This window comes from Erithacus rubecula, assembly GCF_903797595.1.
Source record: "Erithacus rubecula genome assembly, chromosome: 18".
Classification (NCBI taxonomy): Eukaryota; Metazoa; Chordata; class Aves; order Passeriformes; family Muscicapidae; genus Erithacus; species Erithacus rubecula.
In genome coordinates, this window is record NC_136670.1 from 9,516,358 (window position 1) to 9,535,308 (window position 18,951).

At 40.7% G+C, this 18,951-nt stretch overlaps 1 protein-coding gene across 3 annotated transcripts in view; it reads left to right on the forward strand.

Annotated features, from left to right (window-relative positions):
• Positions 1-18,951, forward strand: part of DIDO1 (death inducer-obliterator 1) — a 51,368-nt gene that overhangs the window by 12,910 nt on the left and 19,507 nt on the right. The window contains exons 2-8 of one of the 3 annotated variants that reach the window (XR_013776358.1): positions 3,156-3,345; positions 4,836-4,940; positions 5,250-6,162; positions 6,475-6,793; positions 8,709-8,921; positions 9,394-9,926; positions 10,032-11,034. Coding sequence is in view for 2 of the 3 variants with exons in the window: in XM_079322060.1 (XP_079178186.1) it covers positions 3,261-3,345; positions 4,836-4,940; positions 5,250-6,162; positions 6,475-6,793; positions 8,709-8,921; positions 9,394-9,619 (1,861 nt within the window). In the remaining variant the exon portion in view is untranslated. Of the gene's footprint in view, positions 1-3,155; positions 3,346-4,835; positions 4,941-5,249; positions 6,163-6,474; positions 6,794-8,708; positions 8,922-9,393; positions 9,927-10,031; positions 11,035-18,951 lie in introns of those variants that run through there. The other 2 variants (XM_079322060.1, XM_079322059.1) reach the window with 2 other exon arrangements.

Here is an 18,951-nt window from a genome sequence, read left to right on the forward strand (position 1 = left end):
ACAGGGTGAGTGCTTTGCTCTCTGCTCCTGCACTGTGGCTGCCCTGTGATTTCGGGTTTGTTACTGCTTGGGAATAGTTCACCAATTGGAAATTAAAAACTTGTGACAGTTCTGGGGTTTGTTTTCTAGGGTACAATACCTCTGTGCTTCTATTGCTTCTGGAAGTCTAGAATGAAATCAAGTGCCTAACTTGTTTTTGAAAATATGAAACATTATACCTGAAAACTAAGGGGAGAAGAAAAAACTAAATAAATGTTTCCTTGACTCAACCTTTCTTGAGATACTATGCATCAGCTTTGTGCTCCCCTTCCAGTTAAATGACTGTTCTGTTTCAATGGAATGTTTCTGCTACTGCAGCAAATCCTGATTTGTATTTGTAAATTAATTTATAGTTGATCTAAAAACTTAAGACATTTTCTCACGGGAGGCTGCTTTTCCAGAAGCTGTGAGTCTCAGCAGGAATACAGCCTTTTGATTGTATGTCTATTAATGTTAATTTGCCTTTTTAACCCATCATTTATAGGAATTCTTACCTCAGTTTTTTCAGAGGAGCAAAATATCCTTTCTAATATTTGGAAAATAGTTGCCTAAAATAGACAGGATTGTGCTGATGGGAATTGTCGGCTAGGGGAAATATAATAATTTTCAGTTTCCAGCTGGAGCTCCCAATTTCAGAAATGTGAAATGTTAATATATTGTGTTAGAAGAAATAAGTAAAGTTATCATGGATGTTCAGCTTATTTAAAACAAGATTGCCATTTTGCTGCTTCTGTTGACATTTCTGTCAGTATCTCAACTGCTGCTGAACACTGAACTTGAGAACAAACAGAACAAAATGAACAAAAAGTCCCACTGAATCTCGAAGAGAAAGAGGTATTTGAAGATTCCAAAGTTGCCATATGTTGTGGTAAATATTTTTGTAGGCAGTTTGTAGAACATTTGCTTAGAAGTACAAAATATAATTGTGATTTGAGGCTCCATCCTTTTGTGTTTTGATAATACTTGATTTTTCAGCTTCTTTTAGGCAATTAAATTTAGCCTGTATTAAGATGCAATTCTGCTAGAGCAGGTTCATGTATATTAAGTTTGAAACTTCCTCTATTTCTCATGAAAAATATTTTGAACCACATGGGAAGGTGAAAAGTGGAGATACTAAATAATAATAAGAAACAGCCAGGCATTTTACAGTAAACATGGGAGTTGTAACTTCAGTATTTTAAGTGCACTGTATATTTTTTTCTCTCAAATTTTGAATTATTTTTAAATTGGAGTTCCATGAAATTGTTTTTCTGTAGCTAATAGAGATAATATTGGTAATAGCAATTAGGTAATAGCTACTAGAGCAAAAAGAATAATGATTCTGGCATAGAATATTTGGTTTTCGGTATTACAGGTGTTAAAGGTTTTCTCAGTTAAATCAGAGCTGGACCCACTGGCTGGGCAGTGAGTGACCCTGGAAGATGCTTTTTGAGTTAAACCAGCTGTGTCTCCTGAGGGATGCTGCTGGTTGTGGGTCTGGAATGCTGTGGTGGTACTTGGGGTCTGAAACTTGATTTGGAGAGCAGGTTGACACAGGCCTTGGATGGTGCAGCACTGAACACAGCCCTGCAGGCAGTTCCTGCTTCAGGGTAAATTCCCAAACAGGAGGGACTTTCTGTGTGTGCTAGAGGCTTAGTTTGTTTCATAGTTTATTTAGTACAGGGTTAAACAAGAAGTGATTAGCTGATTTTCCTCTCTCTTCAGGCATATCACTTAAAAACTGCATGGTGTGTGATTAGTTGGAGATTCTGAACAAGGAGATTGAAAAGTTCTTACAGAGCTACACTGTGGATGGAGGCACTTCAAACTCAGTGACAGACTCCTTGGATATAATTCAGTGCCATGAGATACAGCTCCAGGGGCTTTATAATTAGAGTCTACTGTTCTTTTTTGTTGTTTAATTCTTCCTCCTGTTCTTGGAGTGGTAGTGGTTGGCTGAGGCAAAGAATGTACATAATCCCTTACAGAAAAAGCACAGGGAAAGAGGAAATACTGGTGTGAGTCTAGCTCTGCACTCCAATTAGTACAATTAGTATTGTTTTTACTAATTCTGCTCTGTCACAGTCATGCAAATCTTGAGATTTGTAGTTCACAAAATAAAGCGATCCACTGATGAAATTGCATTTGGGGAGGGGTTTGTCTTTTCCCAATTCCTTGTTTTTTGAGACAGTGGCATTGGAGAACACCTAGAGATGATGATTGTTTAGGGCTTTTGAAGAGCACAGATGCTTTAGGAGTTTGGGCTTCAAGAGATTTGCAAAAAATAAAAATTTTAAAATCAAAGTTAGGGTATGTGTTGGTGTGTCTTTGCAGGATTGTCTAACTAACTTTAAAATCTGTATGTCTCCTCACCTGAAGTTTTAACAAGAAATTTATATTCCCTTCAAAAAATTATTATTGTTTTAGCTGCATCCTGCATCTGCTGTGGCAGTTCCCTTGCATCTTTAATTGCAGGGTGCTGGCACACAGGGTCTGTGTTCAGTTTTGTTCTTTTGTCTCCACTCATTTATGTCATAGTCCAGTTCATCCTGTCCAGCTGGTCCTTCTTTACCTCTCCAATCCTTTTCCAGTGTCCTTGTGGTCTGAGAGGCTACTTTGGGTTCATGCAGACATTACCTACTGGTGATAGAGCTAGGGTGCTCAAAGCTGCAATGTCTCCTGGATTGAAATTTGGTATAAATCAGTAAATCTGCCCTATTGCAAGCTGGGCTGTGGAGTTTAAGAGCATTTCTGTATTGTCATTGACAGTCTGCAGTTAGTAAATCCCACTCTCAGAAGGCTTTTGGATACTGCACATGGACTACATTTTTCATTACAGTTTTGTTGCTGTTCTGAAAATCTTAATTGAATCTAAGTGAATTAGCTAGAATGCAATCATCTTTTTATTTATTTCAGAGGTGTCTGCTGTTGTTAACTGAGGAGGGGTATTGCTTAATATCCACTTTTTTTTCCAGTTCCAGTGTTTTTCTGGAAGTGTGAAACTGTCAGGAAGACAAAATAATAGAATTTGCATTATAATGTAATAAAAACAAAACAATTCCAAATTTAATTAAACAACAGTAAAATAAGTTAATAAATATATCAATACCTTATTTTGTCTCTTTCTTTTTTTCCAGGAGCCAGCAGGAAAAAGAGGATTGATAGCATTTGGACCTGCTGACAACTCAGAGATTGAGTGTGGCACTTGTGAGTCAGGAAATTCAGCATGTGCTGGCTGGAGGATGCTGAATGACTCTGATCCTGTGCTGCCCTCCTCTGGCTCAGCTCTTCAAGGAGAAACCATTGGAGCCTCTGATGCTGTGTCAGGTACATTGGAGAGCCTTCTTAGTTATTTACATTTTAGCTGAAATTTTATCTCAGAATTTGGGAAACCACTGCTTGTAGGTTTGAACATTTCATCATCTTCCAGAGTAAACAAAGATGTAAACTTCAACTGTTTTGACTTGCTCCCTTAGTTATATCATTACCTTTTTGGTACAAATATAATTGTAGTGCTGTTTAAAAAAAAAAAAAAAGTTAAAATTTTATCATTAGTGGTTTTTTTAATGGTGGAACTTAAAGAAGTTTCATATTGGTTTGAGCTCTGTGCCTGTGTACTTCAGGCTTAAATTTCACTTTTTATTCTGTCTGTAAAGTTAAAAGTAATCAGTTACTATTTAAATTAATGTTCTGACGTCTGCTGCTTTTCCAGTGACATTTATAGTATTCACAGTTACAACTGAAGTGTTAATTTTTTCAACATATCTGCATAGATTTTTATGTTTCCATGGCATTGCCCCTTAACATTTCTGTTCCAGCAGTGTTAAATGTAACACTGAAAGCAGAGGATTTGCAGAGGAGGGATTGTGTTAAGTCAGAGCAGTAGTGAAAGTGATGCAGTATATGAAATAAGGAGATATTTATTCCCAGGGAACACTGGAAAACTGGAAAAGCTTGCTGAAGGATGTCTCTGAAAACTTGTGGCTGTGTTATGTACAGCTGTTAAAAACTTCTGATTCTTCAATGCTGTTACTTAGGAATTCTGTTCATGTTCCTTTTTGGCTTACCTTTGCAATTCCTCAGCCAGGGATATACATATTCAGAAACAGCTTTGTGCAGAGTTGGGTTGTTTTGTTTTCAAATAACTTTCTATTTAGCCTTTTAGGTTTTTTGAGGTGCAGTTACTACTGCATGTTCCAGTTCCCTGGGAACAGTGTCACTGCAGTGGCTGCAGGGCAGTTTCTGTACCCTTAGGAGCAGTTCCAGGGCATGCAGCTCATTGGAAATATATTTAATACTTGTTAAACTGGGTTATTCCCAGATTTATCAAAATACAGATCCTACATTTATTTCTGTCATTTGCTTCTGCCTTTTCAAATAAGAGTCTTCTAGTAAGCCCAGTTCTTTGCTGAATCAAGTTTTTTTGGGGTCATTCAGGTAGATCACATAGGCTGAAAATGTTCTTGCAAATAACCATGTTAAGGATCAGCCTTTTCTATATTTTATTCCACATAGAAATGAGTGGAACTGCTGAAGAGATTTCTCCCACACAAACCCCAGGGAGCAGGTTCATACTATGAAGTTTTTTGTTTGGCTATTTTTTTTTTTTTTAGAAATACCAGAAATTCTAAGGCTACTCAGTAAAATATGTCAGTACAGTATCCAAACCCACTTGTTTAACTTAGTACTATGAAAGAAAATTTATGACTTGAAATCCAAATGCTTTTTACAATTAATACTGAGATCAAAATACTTACTAATTACTTGGGCAATGAATATTTTTGAATGAGAATTGTGGGTATTTTCTTTCACTTCAGCATTTCAGAGTGGGGACAGTGTTGCTTGTACTATGGAACAAGCTGGAAACACAGTGCCATTAGAGTCTGAACCTAATACTGACAACATGGAAAACAGTTCTCCTGGTAAGAGTTCTTCCTTTGCTGTTGAAAATGTGCTTATTTATCCATCGTGTGTGTATGTATGTTACATGTGTGTAAATTTTAAATAACTCAAGTTTTGTAACAGGAACAGCTGGATTATGTTGTCTCAGTGATGTATTTAATTACTACTGGTTTGTATTACATTCACAAGAAAATATTTAACTATATTGAGGTTCATCATACGAAATAGACATACATAGATGTCACAAAGACAATAACATGTTGAAGAAAGGTTTTAAGAAAGCACATCATTCATCAGCACCACTTTATTAACTCTTCCCTTGTTTTTAGCATCAGTGTTGGATGATAAAGGTGAGCAAAGCAATGAGGAGGAGCAAAAGTCTGTCAAGCCAACAAGTAAAGAGTTCAGGAAAACCTGGGGGTTTCGTAGGACCACCATTGCCAAGAGAGAAGGTGCAGGAGATGCTGATGGGGACTCCAGTGAGCAGCAGCCTCAGCAGCAGCAGCAGAGCATCAACCTCAGGAGGAGCGGGCGGCAGCCGAAGCGCACGGAGAGAGTGGAAGAGTTCCTGACCACGGTGAGGCGCAGGGGCAGGAGGAGTGTTCCCACCACCCTGGAGGATTCCAGTGAAGCTGCCTCTGGGCCAGCCACTGATGCTGAAACTGCTTCTGAAGACAGTGTTGAGAGCACTCCAGATACCAAACCTGTCACTCGGAGGATTTGCACCCGGAGCTGTAAGGAGCAGAAAAGCCCTAAAAGCAGACCCACAAAAGAGGAAGAGGAAGAAGAAGAGGAGGAGGAGGAGGAGGAAGAGGAAGATGCTACTTCTGATAGTGACAGTGATGGGTTAACACTAAAGGAACTGCAGAATCGGCTAAGAAAGAAACGTGTTGAGCAGAAACCTCAGCTGGTGTTGAAGGATGTGCAGAACCACCTGAGGAAAAGGAATTCAGAGCAAGATCCTGCCAAAACAGGTGATGTCACTCCTGAGAAACAGGATGAGTCTGAGCTGCCTGTCAAGCAGGAGCCAGAGACTGCAGACATCACTGAGATTGCGAGTCAGGTGGTTGTGTCTGAGGAGGACACTGAAGATCTCGAGGCCCAGAAGGAGGAGAAGCCTGCCCTTGGTGCAAAGGGGGGCTCAGATGAGGAGCCTGAAGAACAGCCCAAAAGCAAACCTGAATCTGAGATCTACGACCCAAATGCCCTGTACTGTATTTGTCGTCAGCCTCATAACAACAGGTAGGCCAAGGCTCAGCTGCAGACACAGTGCAAGGACTTGGAATTTTTCTGTGCTGCAGAATTATGCCAGATGCTAGTGCTTGCTTTCTGAATGAGCTTGTGGGTTTGTTAATTTTGGTGGGGAGTTGATAACAAATACTTCAAAGAGGGTAAACAAATACAGAAATAACCAATGAGGCAGAGCCATGCACCTGGTGCTTTATTGGAGTGCTTAAGTTGTGTTGCTTGAAATACTAATTGATCACTACTTTTTTTTTTTTTTTAAATTTCACAGTGTTTCACTGTTCCTTGGTGGTTTTTATTTTTTTTCAGGTTTATGATTTGTTGTGATAGATGTGAGGAATGGTTTCATGGTGACTGCGTGGGTATTTCTGAGGCTCGAGGGCGATTGTTGGAGAGGAATGGTGAGGACTATATCTGTCCAAACTGCACCATTCTCCAGGGACAGGATGAGCCTGTTTCAGAACTAGACCAGCAGGAAGCTAAAGTGGAGCAAGGAAATGCTGATGGCACAGAGTTCACAAGCATAGGAACAATTGAACAAAAATCAGTTGAGGACCAAGGAATCAAGGGTAGGATTGAAAAAGCTGCAAATCCAAGTGGAAAGAAAAAACTGAAGATATTTCAACCTGTAAGTATTGTAATTGTTTCTTACTTTTCATGTTTCACTGACTACATGGAGACAATGACTTGTATGGCTATAAATCTGAATTGATTTTAAAGCTACACATAATCTGAACAGCCCACTGCACCCTGCTGGTTAGCAGAGGTTTATCCATCATTCTGTTAGTGTAGGAATTAAAATTTAGTTTCAAGTGAGGGATTTAAAAGTTTCATATAGGGCTATTCTGCCCTTTCTAAATAATGTTTCTGATGTCAAACTATGAGGTATTATTTTAATAAAAATATTGTAATTCTGGGCTGGTTTATACTATCTTTGAAGTAATCACAAACATTTTTGACATTTTCAATGGTAGTGAAACTTCTGTTTAACATTGACAAGTCTCTGTTGGAGTTAATTCCAGCTGTACTTCCAGTTAGTCTTTAATTTTCTGATTTTTGTCCTGATACTGCTTTAGGTTCAGCAAATAGAGAGTTTCTTTGTATTGCCTTTTTAAATCTAAAAATATGTATTTTGAACTGTTTCAAAATCTGAAAGATGTTTAAGTTTTATATTATAAAGTTCCATGCCCAATTGGAAGGGCATAGAAGCTTCTTCAGCTTAATGTACCAGAATTAAAAAAACCAAGTGCTACAATGTTTGTCTTTGTTTTCTTAAGGTGCTGCAGTAGTGCCAGTGTCTTGGACATTTCCCTTTAGATTTCAGAGCTGTCCATGGCACCACAGTGAGAGTAATGTATAGCCAGAACAGTTGGAGCTGGATATATAAATATTCACTATTTTAAGATAAATGTGTGGAAAGCAGCGTTCTCAAAAATATTTTCAAATACACTTGTACTTCTTTCTACACAGAAAGGTTTTTGAGTCCAGTGCTGTTGGTGTTGGCTCTGCTACTGAATATCACCAAGTGCTCTTTATCTTTACTTCTCAGTTAAGTGTGTACATGATGGAAAAATTCCCAAATCTAAGTTTTATCAGGCTGCTGCAGATAAAGCTGTGTACTGACTTTTGATTGCAGAGAAGTCAGTTGCACTATGCAAATAATACTTAATTAGAAATAGTCCTGAAAAACTACTCTTGGTAATTGCAAATGGCAAGAGATTGTGTAGAACTAGAGTAGTTGTGAGTGTCTTGTATCACTTTTAGGAGTAATTTAGGAGAGAGACTAAAAGCAAAAATACTCAGAGGTGATAGGTTGGAGCCTAAAGAGCTTTCAAGCTTAATGTACTCTGTTTTCAAGGAATGTGCTATTTTCTGAATCATAACATTGGAAGAGGAAGTGCTTCATCTGTAACACCTTGATATATAAATGGAGAGTGATTTTGAATTAGAGGGAAATTCAGATTGCAGAGGCAAACCTATAAATGTGTAAGGAGTGGGAGGCTGTGTGATAGTTGTGTATAAAAATTCTTTTAATGTAAGTTGGGAGACTTCTAAAATGAAAATTGGTAAAACCTCTAGAGCAAGAATAATCTGTACACCTGAATATCTGAGTGCTTCCTCTTGACACATGTGCATGGCTGAGGACAGCAGCTGATGAGGATGGTTTAGAGGCCTTGCTGTTGAAAACCCAGCTGTGCATTATTATGGGCATTTCTCACATGATGTAGAGGATCAGTACAGCAAAATATTTGTGTATTTATGGGATTTGAAAATTCAGGAAACCAGCTTCTTTTATCTCAGGGCTGCAGACCAACCACTTAAAAATGCAGCACATCCTGAAAAAATGTGTTAGAGGAGTGAAGTTCTTACCTTATTATGGGTTGTTTGTGTTGTGTCATGAGCAGCAGCTGTTGTCACAGTGGTGCAGGTCAGAGCTGCAGTCTGCAGATGGGCTGTGTAAGCATTTCTCTGTGTTACAGAGGCTGTTCCTGCTCTTTCCACTTTGAAGTCTGACCTGACTGCATTTCTCTGTGTATTTGAAGGTGATTGAAGCTCCTGGTGCTTCCAAGTGCATCGGCCCCGGCTGTTTCAACGTGGCCCAGCCTGACTCTGTTTACTGCAGCAATGACTGCATCCTCAAACATGCTGCAGCCACCATGAAGATCTTGAGTTCTGGCAAAGATGCAAAACAAAAACCTAAAGAGAAGATCAAACCAAAATCTGAAAAGCCTGGCCTGCCAAAACCTCAGCCGCAGGTAAGCTTGTGTTCATGATCCAGAGCAGTTGCCCTGGAACACTGTGCCTTATTTCTTAAATAAAACTGCTAAGTCCTGCATTGAAGAGGAACTTTGTTAATTTTTTGTTGTTATTCTCTTGCCTTTTTCTGTGTTAAGGACAAATAAAATTTTAAAAATCTTAATAATTGCCTCTAGATGGAGATAGTACTCTTTAAAAAATTATTGCCACCTAGACAGTCCTTGCAAGGAACTATTTTAAGTAATTTCATCTCTTTTATTTTACTTTAAGTCAAATTAATTTTGCCTTCTTAAACTAAACTTCAGGTTATTGGGTTTTGGAGTAATCATATCATTTCAGATAGTGCACTATAAAAGTAAAGAATTCCCTATAAAAACAACCAGTGCACATGTGTGTTAAGTCTCTCTGCTAGCTTGTAAAATGCAGTGTATTTGACGATTATTGGTAATCAAGCTATTTTTAATTATCCAGGTGAGCATCAAACCAGTTTCAAACCAAAAGAGACAATTCCCTGAGAAAAGAGAGGTGAATGTGAAGAAGACTGTTGTGAGCACAGTCAAGACTGAGGCAAACACCCAAGCTCCTGCTCGAGAGCCAGCAGCAGAACCTGTGACACCGTCCTGGGCCAGCGATCATAATTACAATGCTGTAAAGCCTGAAAGGACTGCTGCCATTTCACCTGCACTGTTGTTCAAATGTATGTATGGCTTAGGGATATTCCTGAATAATCATATTTTCTTTGAATACCCATCCATTCTTGGCTCTGCAAAACTAGGGATTTTAGGATTTGGGGGGTTTTTTCTTACCATGGCACCAAGCTACTTTTCTCCACCTTCAAAGATTCACACACAGATACACACAAATGAGAGACACTTTTAGGAGTTCCATTTCTATTATATGACAGTTGTATGATGTCAATCTACCCAGCTGTTTTCTGGATGAAAACTACATGGTTAAGCTTGAAATCTTTCCCATAAAGACAGTGTCTGTTTCTAATCTAGAAGGTAAGTATTGATATATTTGTGTTAAGTTTTGCAAAAAGGTTGTGCAGTGTGCACTGTGAATCAGCAATTGCCTGTACTAATTTCAACTGTATTTTTGTAATTTAGATTTGGCACCTGTCTCTCAGGTCTTGCATTTTCACTGCCTGGTGCTGAGAGTGAAATCTTCAACATGGTATCCACCGATACTTGACACCTCTGCAAACAGCTTTTAAATGTCAAGTATATTCCTGCTGCTTTTCTTCCCTACATGAAATAACTTAAGGACCCCATCCTTTACTTTTATGCTGGGGGGAGGCAGAACTCTATTATCTTTATTTTCTTTTTTTTCCTCTTTCTCTGTTCATATTCCGCACGTTACCCACACACATGAGCACATCTCAACTGGATATGGGCAGAGATGCTGCCTTGCATATTTTTGCAGGTTTTGAGTAGCATCCTTGTAACTCATGTAAAGGTAAGTAAGTGCTGCTTTGAAGCCTGTACAAGTCTTTCTACTCATGACATTTTTTGATTGATTCCATCTAAGTAGTTTTATAATGCAGTTATGGAACTTGAGATGAAATCTGATGTTTCACTTGCAAGCCATGTGACCTTTGAACAGTAATGAATTCAGAAATTCAGTTCTCACAGCTTTTGTAACCACACTTCAGCCAATTTACATTTTATTTTGATAAGTAAACCTAATTGAACATTTACATGGAAAATAACTGATAATTTTATAATACTTAAGATGAGATTTTTCTAGTTAGAGTTTTTAAACACTGAGGGAACACCAGCTACCCTAAATTGCTGTTGATGAACATAGCACATACCTGGTATATTTTAATGGTCTTTACCCCACATCAAGTTAAATTGTTGTAATTTTTCCTCTATGTATTTTTGCTGCATGTTAGGCCCTTTACCTTTTTTATAGTAAACTCCCTTAATTAGCTTCCATTCTTTTAAGATTATTTTAAAGAAAATTGAGCTTTTTTTTTTTTTTTTTTTTTTTTGTCAGGAACAGTAGTGTTTTAACATCACTAAAATTAGTGGAAAGACATAAATGATACTGTAAGGGCTTATTTCATGTCAGATTTTTCTGACCCTGACAGTTACAGGTGTCCACAGAACCATTTCACTTAAAATGTCCTATCCCTATAGGGTTTGGTTTTTTCCTAGGAGATAGGAATACAGGTTTTTGAGGCAGAAAGTTTGAGGGTTTTTTAAGGGTGTTTGCTCTTGAGATTTAGCACACTGTAGGTTTTGCAGATTTAACCACTTCCAGTGGAAAACTGGATTCTTGAAGCTAAATAGTGAAATTGATTCCAAAAGATTGTGAATACCAGGCTTTAGCAACAAATAGAGAACAACCTAGTTCCTGTGATGAAGGACTTTCACATCAAATGCAAGGAAGAACTTCAGATTGTTTTGTTTTTTCCTTTTTTTTAAGGTAAGTTACACTAATATGTGGAAACTCTGCCATTACTAAATGCCTAGAGAAATTGTATTTGTGAAAAAATGTGTCCTGCTTTTCATTGGATAGGTCTGAGCTGTAGTCTTCCTGAGAAGCTGCCAGTGCACCATCTGCAAAAGTACTCTATCAGATTTTATTTCTATAAGAAATCTTTATATGCTGTTCAAAATCTGAAAGTTACAGCATTAGGGAAATTCATGAGGGGTGTCTCACTTCAGGTATCTGAGAATGAGAAGTCTCTAAGTCTGAACTAGTCTGTCAAGTTAAATGTGTTTATTGAACCAAAGATTATCTGTTTAGATGCAAATCTTAAAACCAAGTAACTCCCAGTTTAGAAATGTGCATTTCTGAACATGGATTATGAAGTACTTGTAGTCTAGAAGAGGCAAAGGATTCCAAATGCAGCATTTCAGAATGCTGCCTGTGTTCTTCAGAGCTTCCAGCCATGTTCACCAAATCCTCGTTTACAATTTTAGTGCAGGAGTCCTTCTGGGAATTCAGAAAACTTTACCTGATCAACAGAATCACTTTCTAATACTCTTTCCATTAGACAGTTTATCATTTCAAACAGATTTATTTTATATATTTACTCTGTACTTTTGAGTTAAAGGATTTGTTATTACATGAGGTAGTTGTTTTAAGTAGTAGCAAGAAAATCAAGTCACTTTTAAAGATGTACTGGGTGGTGGGAGCATGTCATGTATTTGTATCTAAGCCTACTACCAGGGCCCTCCTCCCACAGCCTGTTCTGCATTTGTTAAAAATAGGGATATTTGGTGCTACTGCTGTGCAGTTAAACAGAAATGTTATTTTTTTCCTTCTGTTACCCCATTAGTTTGTGTTTCTTCACTTCCTAACTTTGTCTTTTGTAGATGTGAGTTAGGGCTTGAAAGTGACTTAGTATACCAGAATTTGGTTCCTGAAAAATGACTGTCTTCCATCTTTCTGGGCCCAGTGAAAATGATCTTTTTGATTAATTTAAAATCTAGGGTGGGAGATACCTTAATTTGATAAATGAATATTAAGTACAAGTACCTAAAAAGTTTCAGACAGCATTTGAAGTACACAGTGTAAAAGGAAATTGAGTCTGAGTCACATTTTCAAAAGAGTTGCTTTTACTTTTGTTAGGATAATTTGTATTAATTTAATATGCAGTGCTCAGCTTTTATATTGCATTTCAGAAGTTTTTCTGGCTTCCAGATTTATACAGATTGAGATTTATGAACATGGTTCAGAGATCCGTGTTACAACAGCAACACTTGTAAGAGACTTGTTTCTGTCCTTTTGCTATTCATTGTCAAGCAGAAGGCAGCAGCAAATGCAGTTTTAAAATAGAAAATTAATCCCAAAGGAGGGAGAGTAAGCATTTGCAGTATCCCAGTTTTAAACTACCCAGTAGTAAGTATACCAAGTGTTCATTAGTGCTTCAAAACTTTGAAGTTCACCTGATTTATTAGACTTAAATACATGGAGCAATAATTTACTCAGTTTGGGTGAGAAGAGCAAGTAAGCATGCAGGAGAGTGAGGAGGGTTTATTAGATAAAAGCTCAAAAGGAAGCATTCAATTGTTCTTGTGGGAGAACTTCAGAGTAAAAAGCACTTGTCACACCAAATCACTGAACTTGTGTTTATGTAAACTGCAGGCAGATAAAGTGAATTTATAGCAAATTATGGTCATATCCTATTTGGTACCAATATTTCACTAAAGTTTTTAAAGAGTGGAGTTTGGAAGGGGGAGTGTTTGCTTCAGAGAAAATGTCTATGTTTGTGGTCCTGCTTCTGCTTCCCAGCAGGGAATTACGAAGAGACAATGCTGCCACCTCCTGGAAGTGGGACTGACTCTGGTGATCCAGATTTGCTTTTGTTACCCTTTTCAGTTTTTGGGGTTTTTTTTTCATCTCTTCTGCAGCAGCTGAACTGAACTTTTCAACACTTTAGCAATTGACAATGGGAATAGGATGTCCTTGTGTAGTTAAAGATCTTGGACTGTTTGTTCCTGTACACATTTACAAAATAAGGAGACAGAGAATAGAGCACAGGGATAGTGAGATGCCCCCTTTGTGTCTTGATATCTTTTTTTCTTCTTTATATAATAACATCATGAATGCAAGAAAGAAAGAAAATAAACTGCTCTACAGAGAGCAGGGGGAATATAGAGTGCACTAAAGACAAGCTCAGGAAGTCATAGTGGTGTAAGGAGCTGTAAGTAGTGATACGAAGAATAAAAGATAAGGCCTTGTCTACCTACAGGCTGGTGCCAATGTAATGCTGCTTCTCAGGCAGGATGGTACCAGCTGAAAATGTGACTTAAATGCAGTGAGTATGGATATGCTGTTGGTTTAGCTTCCCTTAAATCTATTTTACTTAAACTTTGCTTCTTAAGCCATAGCTATGTTTGCTTGCAAGGACTGATTGTAGGTAAACTGGATTCCTTTGGGTGTCAGTGCTTCCCCACAGGAAAAGCCAGGCTGTGCCAGCTTCTGTACTGGTATAGCTGAACCACTGCTGGCATGTGAATTAGAAAGCCAAGGTGTCTCAATGCTGTATTTTGCAGTGTAGGCCTGTCCTGAGGAGGCAGTAAGTATCCAGCAGTACTGGGGAAATGAAAAGAATTTTCATTTTGGTCCTTGCCACTTTCTGGGACACCTGGTTGCCCTGTTTGTTGGTCTGTCTTAAACGTTTGAACTAGAGAAGTTTTCAGAAAAGCTGCTGACAGACCAATAATGGTCAGCATACCCAAGATGAGTCTGCCAGAACTTCTGAGGAATTCACCTTGGAGTCCTGGCTCTGGAAGGGTTGTACAGGAGTATAACCTGGCAGCTCCAGTGCTGAACTCCCGTCGTGAGACTGGCAGGGGCTGTGCTGGCCTGGGGCTGGTACAAGACCTGAGCCCTGCCTGTGGAGGGAAGCAGACTGTAGAGGTGCTGAAACCAACATCCCCTGGGACCCAGCCAGTTAAATGGAGCAGTGGGATCCTTGGGGAGGCATTTTCATCACCTGCCTGTGAACTGCTGGAGCTCCCCTTCTCTGCTCTGCAAGGTATGTCACACGTGCCTGTGGCTGGCAGCCACGTGAAGATTTTTGTCATCTCTTAAGTTAGGAAGGCTGGTCCTTGCTACTGGCATGTGCCTCAAACACCCAGCATGCCCAAGGCACTTGGAGACAGCAGGCAGCACTCCTGCCATCAGGGGTGCGTGGATTCAGTGTGAGAACCATTGCTCAGGGGAAGGGTTGGGGGGCACAAACCTGGTACATCTTCCAGAGGCACTGTGCATATGAGGGTGGTTTATCTCATCATCAACACTGAAAGTGATGAAAGTTTGATTAAAAACTCTCACCACCCTCTTGCTGTTTTGCTTTCTTTTACTGATTTTACTTCAGTTCTTTGAACTTGCTCACTTGACAGTGAAAAAGTTCTTTGCTAGTCCCCAAATAAAAGGGATTTTTTTGAGGTGATCACTTGCACTTGTCAAGTTTGCTGCTGATTCGCTGTGTCCGATCTGTGCTGAGCTTGGAACCCGAAGATGACCTGTCCCTGCAAGGAGTGAGGATGCCAATCCATGAACAGTCTGGAAGCCCTTTTTTTGCTTCAGGTAGTGCCTCTCTCCTCAAGAGGGGGCTAGGAGTAAAGATGCAGTTGTCTAATGTAGTCAGATACAGGTCACTACAGTATCATGTAGATGAAAATAAAGCTCGTGTGTGGAAGCTACAGATGAATGTCAGCACAGAGCTGCAGGTTGCCTTGAACACAAATCACTGCAGAAAAGGCAGGCCCTTTTCTCAGGTTGCTGAATTAGCTTTGGAGACAGGTTTACATTGTGTGCTGAATGTAGAGGCTGAGCACACAGGCAGCTTAGCTGCAGTGCAGATCAGAACTGATGGAGGCTTTCAAAGAGCAGCCGTGGGGCAGGCAGCACATGCCAGACTCTAGTGTTCAATAAAGTTTGATTTGGTCTTGAAAGTGGAAGGAGATGGGGCAGGTAACAGTGAAAACGAGTGCTGAAACCTATTTAAGAGCAGCTCAACACGTCTGAATTAGAGGTAGCACTGAGTTATCTTAGAGAGAAGTAGCGAGAAGCCCTGCAGAAGCAGGTGTGAGCAGAGAGCAGTGAAGAGGCTGGGAGCTGCAGCAGTCCCGGAGCTGCTCATCGGCACAGCCGCGGTGCTCGGTGCCACCAGAGGGGGCTTCGGGCACCCAGAGCTGAGCAGTGCCCGAGGCACAGATGTCAGGCAGCCCCAGCACGGCACTGCACAGCTGGCTCGGATCCGGTAAGTAGCTTCCCCATGTGGAGTGCTTTAGGACTGACAGCTAAAGCACCTGCTCGGGCAGCCTGTGTGTCTTACTCCGTTTTTTCAGTTCCAAAAGGTTTCGCCTGGGAGGAACTCGTGGGTGAAAATTCAGTGGTGGCCGCTGCATTGGGATGGGGGTTGGTTAAATGCTGCTCTGTTCACTTTACTCCTGTCACAAGTCACACAGGAGTCGTGGCACAGCTGTGTCAGACAGCTCCTCCTGGGACACGGGCTGAGTGGCACTGGGAAACTGCTGAACCACGCCAGCTGTGAGATTGGGAAATCCTGCCTGTCCTCTGCTTCAACAGTTATCCAGAGGGGAAATGCAGTTGCTCAATTCTCATCTACTGGCAGAGAGGGCTGAGGTGTTTCCCCTGCAGGCCGGCAGCCTGTGCTGCCCTGTGTGCCAGGGCAGAGAAGCTGCAGCGCTGGGACGACGGCGCAGGCACGGCCACCGCAGCCACCTGCGCTGAGCCCGAGGAGCTGCGGCACCGAGCGCGGCCTGGGCCAAGGTCACTGCCCAAATGCTGCCGGGGCAGGTCCTGCACGGGTGGCTCTGCTGGGCTCTGCACACCTGCCTGTCAGCTGCTCTAAGGGCCAGTGCTGATGCCTCGAGATCAGCTCTTGTCACAGAATGGAATTGCTCTGGCCGGCTGTCACACTGGCTGTGTACTTTCTAACAGGTATTGATGGGTTTATCACAACAGTGCTGCAGCACAGTGGATTTTCTTCCCACTTTAAAGAGTAGTAAAAGTGATCCAGTTTTGAAAAGGTGGATCACAAGTGGCTGTTCTCTGCTTAGATTGCATTACTAATTTTTTGGAATTTTACAGATTTATTGTTAAATGTTAATTACCAGCTTTTTTACTGTTGGTGCCACAGAAGTTCGTATACTATGCATAAGACTGAAAGGTGGTTATGGAGTTTGGTTTTTTCCCTAAAACTCTCTACTGTAGTGAGAGAGAAGTCTGAAAAGGACTTGGGCTGCCTGTGTGCTGGGCAGTGTCTCCTCAAGTGCTGAGTTCCTGCTGTCCTGCTCCCTTGGGCCTGCGCTCCCGCTGCAGAAAGTTCTGTGCAAGCTGGACGTGACACAGCCATCGGCTCCTCTGCCACTGACTGGAAGAATTCCATCCTGGGGAAAGAAAGTAGATTAATGTAGATGGAAGATAACACAGGGGAAATGTTAAGATGGTATTAGACACCAGACACAGTGGTGCTAGTGTATGAACAGCCTTATGCCAAAGTCTTAATTCTGTAGAGAAAATTACAGTACTCTACATGGCTGCACGATTTATTGCACAGGAGTGCTCTAATGTCCTGTAAGAGGAGCTGTTACGCTTTTTTTAATTTAGAAAGCCACCAAAAAACAGCTTTGCTGGAGTCATTGTGAAATGAGCTCTTCAGGTATAAGAGGCTGTGGTTTATCTCCACAGCATTTAAAAGTTTTAGCATCAACTAGAGAGAGTTATTTTGAAGAGCTTTGCTTTGAATAATTTTAAAACTATACAGAGAAAAGGAATAGCACATTTATTCTGGTCTTTAAAAATTGAAAAAAGTAGGTAATAGTTTCAGCAAAGCAGCTTATCACAAATGAGAACTTATACAGAAACTGGAATTAGATTTTGAAGTGGCTTTCAAAAGCTATTAGTCCAAAGAAGGGTTGGGTGAAGAGGGAAAGGGGCAAGACCCAGAATAGACTTAAATGCTATATGGAAATATTCTTTAAAGGTTGGAGAAGAAACAAAGTTTCCTTTGGATAATGTACATGCTGGTGGTGTAAAACCCAGCCTCGGGATTTTTGTGAGGAGCTGGGATACAAGTACAGCCTGCAAATCCTTCATGCAATGTGAGCAGCTGTACACTGTGGAAATCCTGCTGAAACTGGGCCCCACCATGGCCTGGCAGTGCTGAGACACCGTGTTGGGAGGTTCACAAGTACCTGGGACTGTCGGGCTCATCTGTCCCAGCAGAAGCTGTGGCAGTTCTGTCCTGCTCTGCATGCAGAAGCCTCGTTCATGGCTGTGTGTTGTAATGTCAAATGTAACTGCACGGGGAGTTTCCTCAAGGGAGGGATTCTGTGTCTGTCGACACCTGGTGGGAGAGATTCTAGTTGTGTCTGTAATGAGCACACCAAGTAATGCTGTTTGTTAAGCCTGGGAGGAATGAATGGTTTTCTGCCAGAGGATTTGTTGATTTCACCCTGGGAACGTGTTGGCTCGTTAGTTGTAGCTGCACCTCGGTCTCTTTAGCCCACGCCTCCCTCCAGTCAGTAAGGATCCTGTTCCTGTCCTAACAAGTGGCCCATGGGACAAAATGAAGCAATTAGGAATTACTGTTATTTTAAATTGTGTTTCTGATGTCAAGCCAGGGAGGTTCACCCTGATGTTAAAAGTGCTGAATGGAAGAACCACCAAATGCCTTACTCTGAACTGCTGATGGTGAAACTCCATGTTAATCTCTTAAGTGGGCTATGTTGATTTCAGTGCATGTCTCATCCTTTTATTTTAAATTTGGTTTAGGGCATTTATTACTGAAACTACTGATGGAAAGGGCCAAACCCACCATGGTATAAAACACTGGCCAGTGTGTGCAGTAGCATTGGCTGCTCCTTCTCATGCTGCCCATAGCCTGCCAAGCACTTGGGAATCATGGGCTGAGGGAATGCCTGGTCCATGAGCTGTCTCATCCATTTGCTGAGCAGCTCTGGCATCTGTTCAGAAGTAAAACTCCAGATGTGTTGGCATACTGCTCTCTGAAAAGAGAACATATTGCTGTTAGTGCTTCCAGAGTTACACCTGCCATGTTCCCATACCTGTCAGGGGGTCCTGTCACTTTGGGGTGTGCTCATATTATGGATAGATTGATTGATAGAGTGAGCTGCCACCCCATGGGACAGCACTGCTCCTTCCCCACCCTTCCCTGGGTGCTCCTGGGCATTGCACCTAAGACCCATGTAATGCACAGATGAGTTGGGGCAGCACATTGATACTAAACCCCAAAATTTTATAGGACAAAAATTCTGATTTCTCATTGTTAGAACAGGGTAAGAGGGTTTTTTTTAGGTTAGCTTCATGTGCAGCTGTCACGGGTTATTTTTTTGTAGAGGGGGGGATCTAAATATTCTGGATTCTTTATCAAAATCTGCACATGCTTGATTGGACAGTGTCAGTTTGGACCTTGGTATCTCTGGACTGAAGAGTCACTTATGGCTGAGTTAGTACATGGAGAATCTGTATCCATGTCTGTTCAACAAGTCCTCCTTGAGGGACACTTGAAATTAG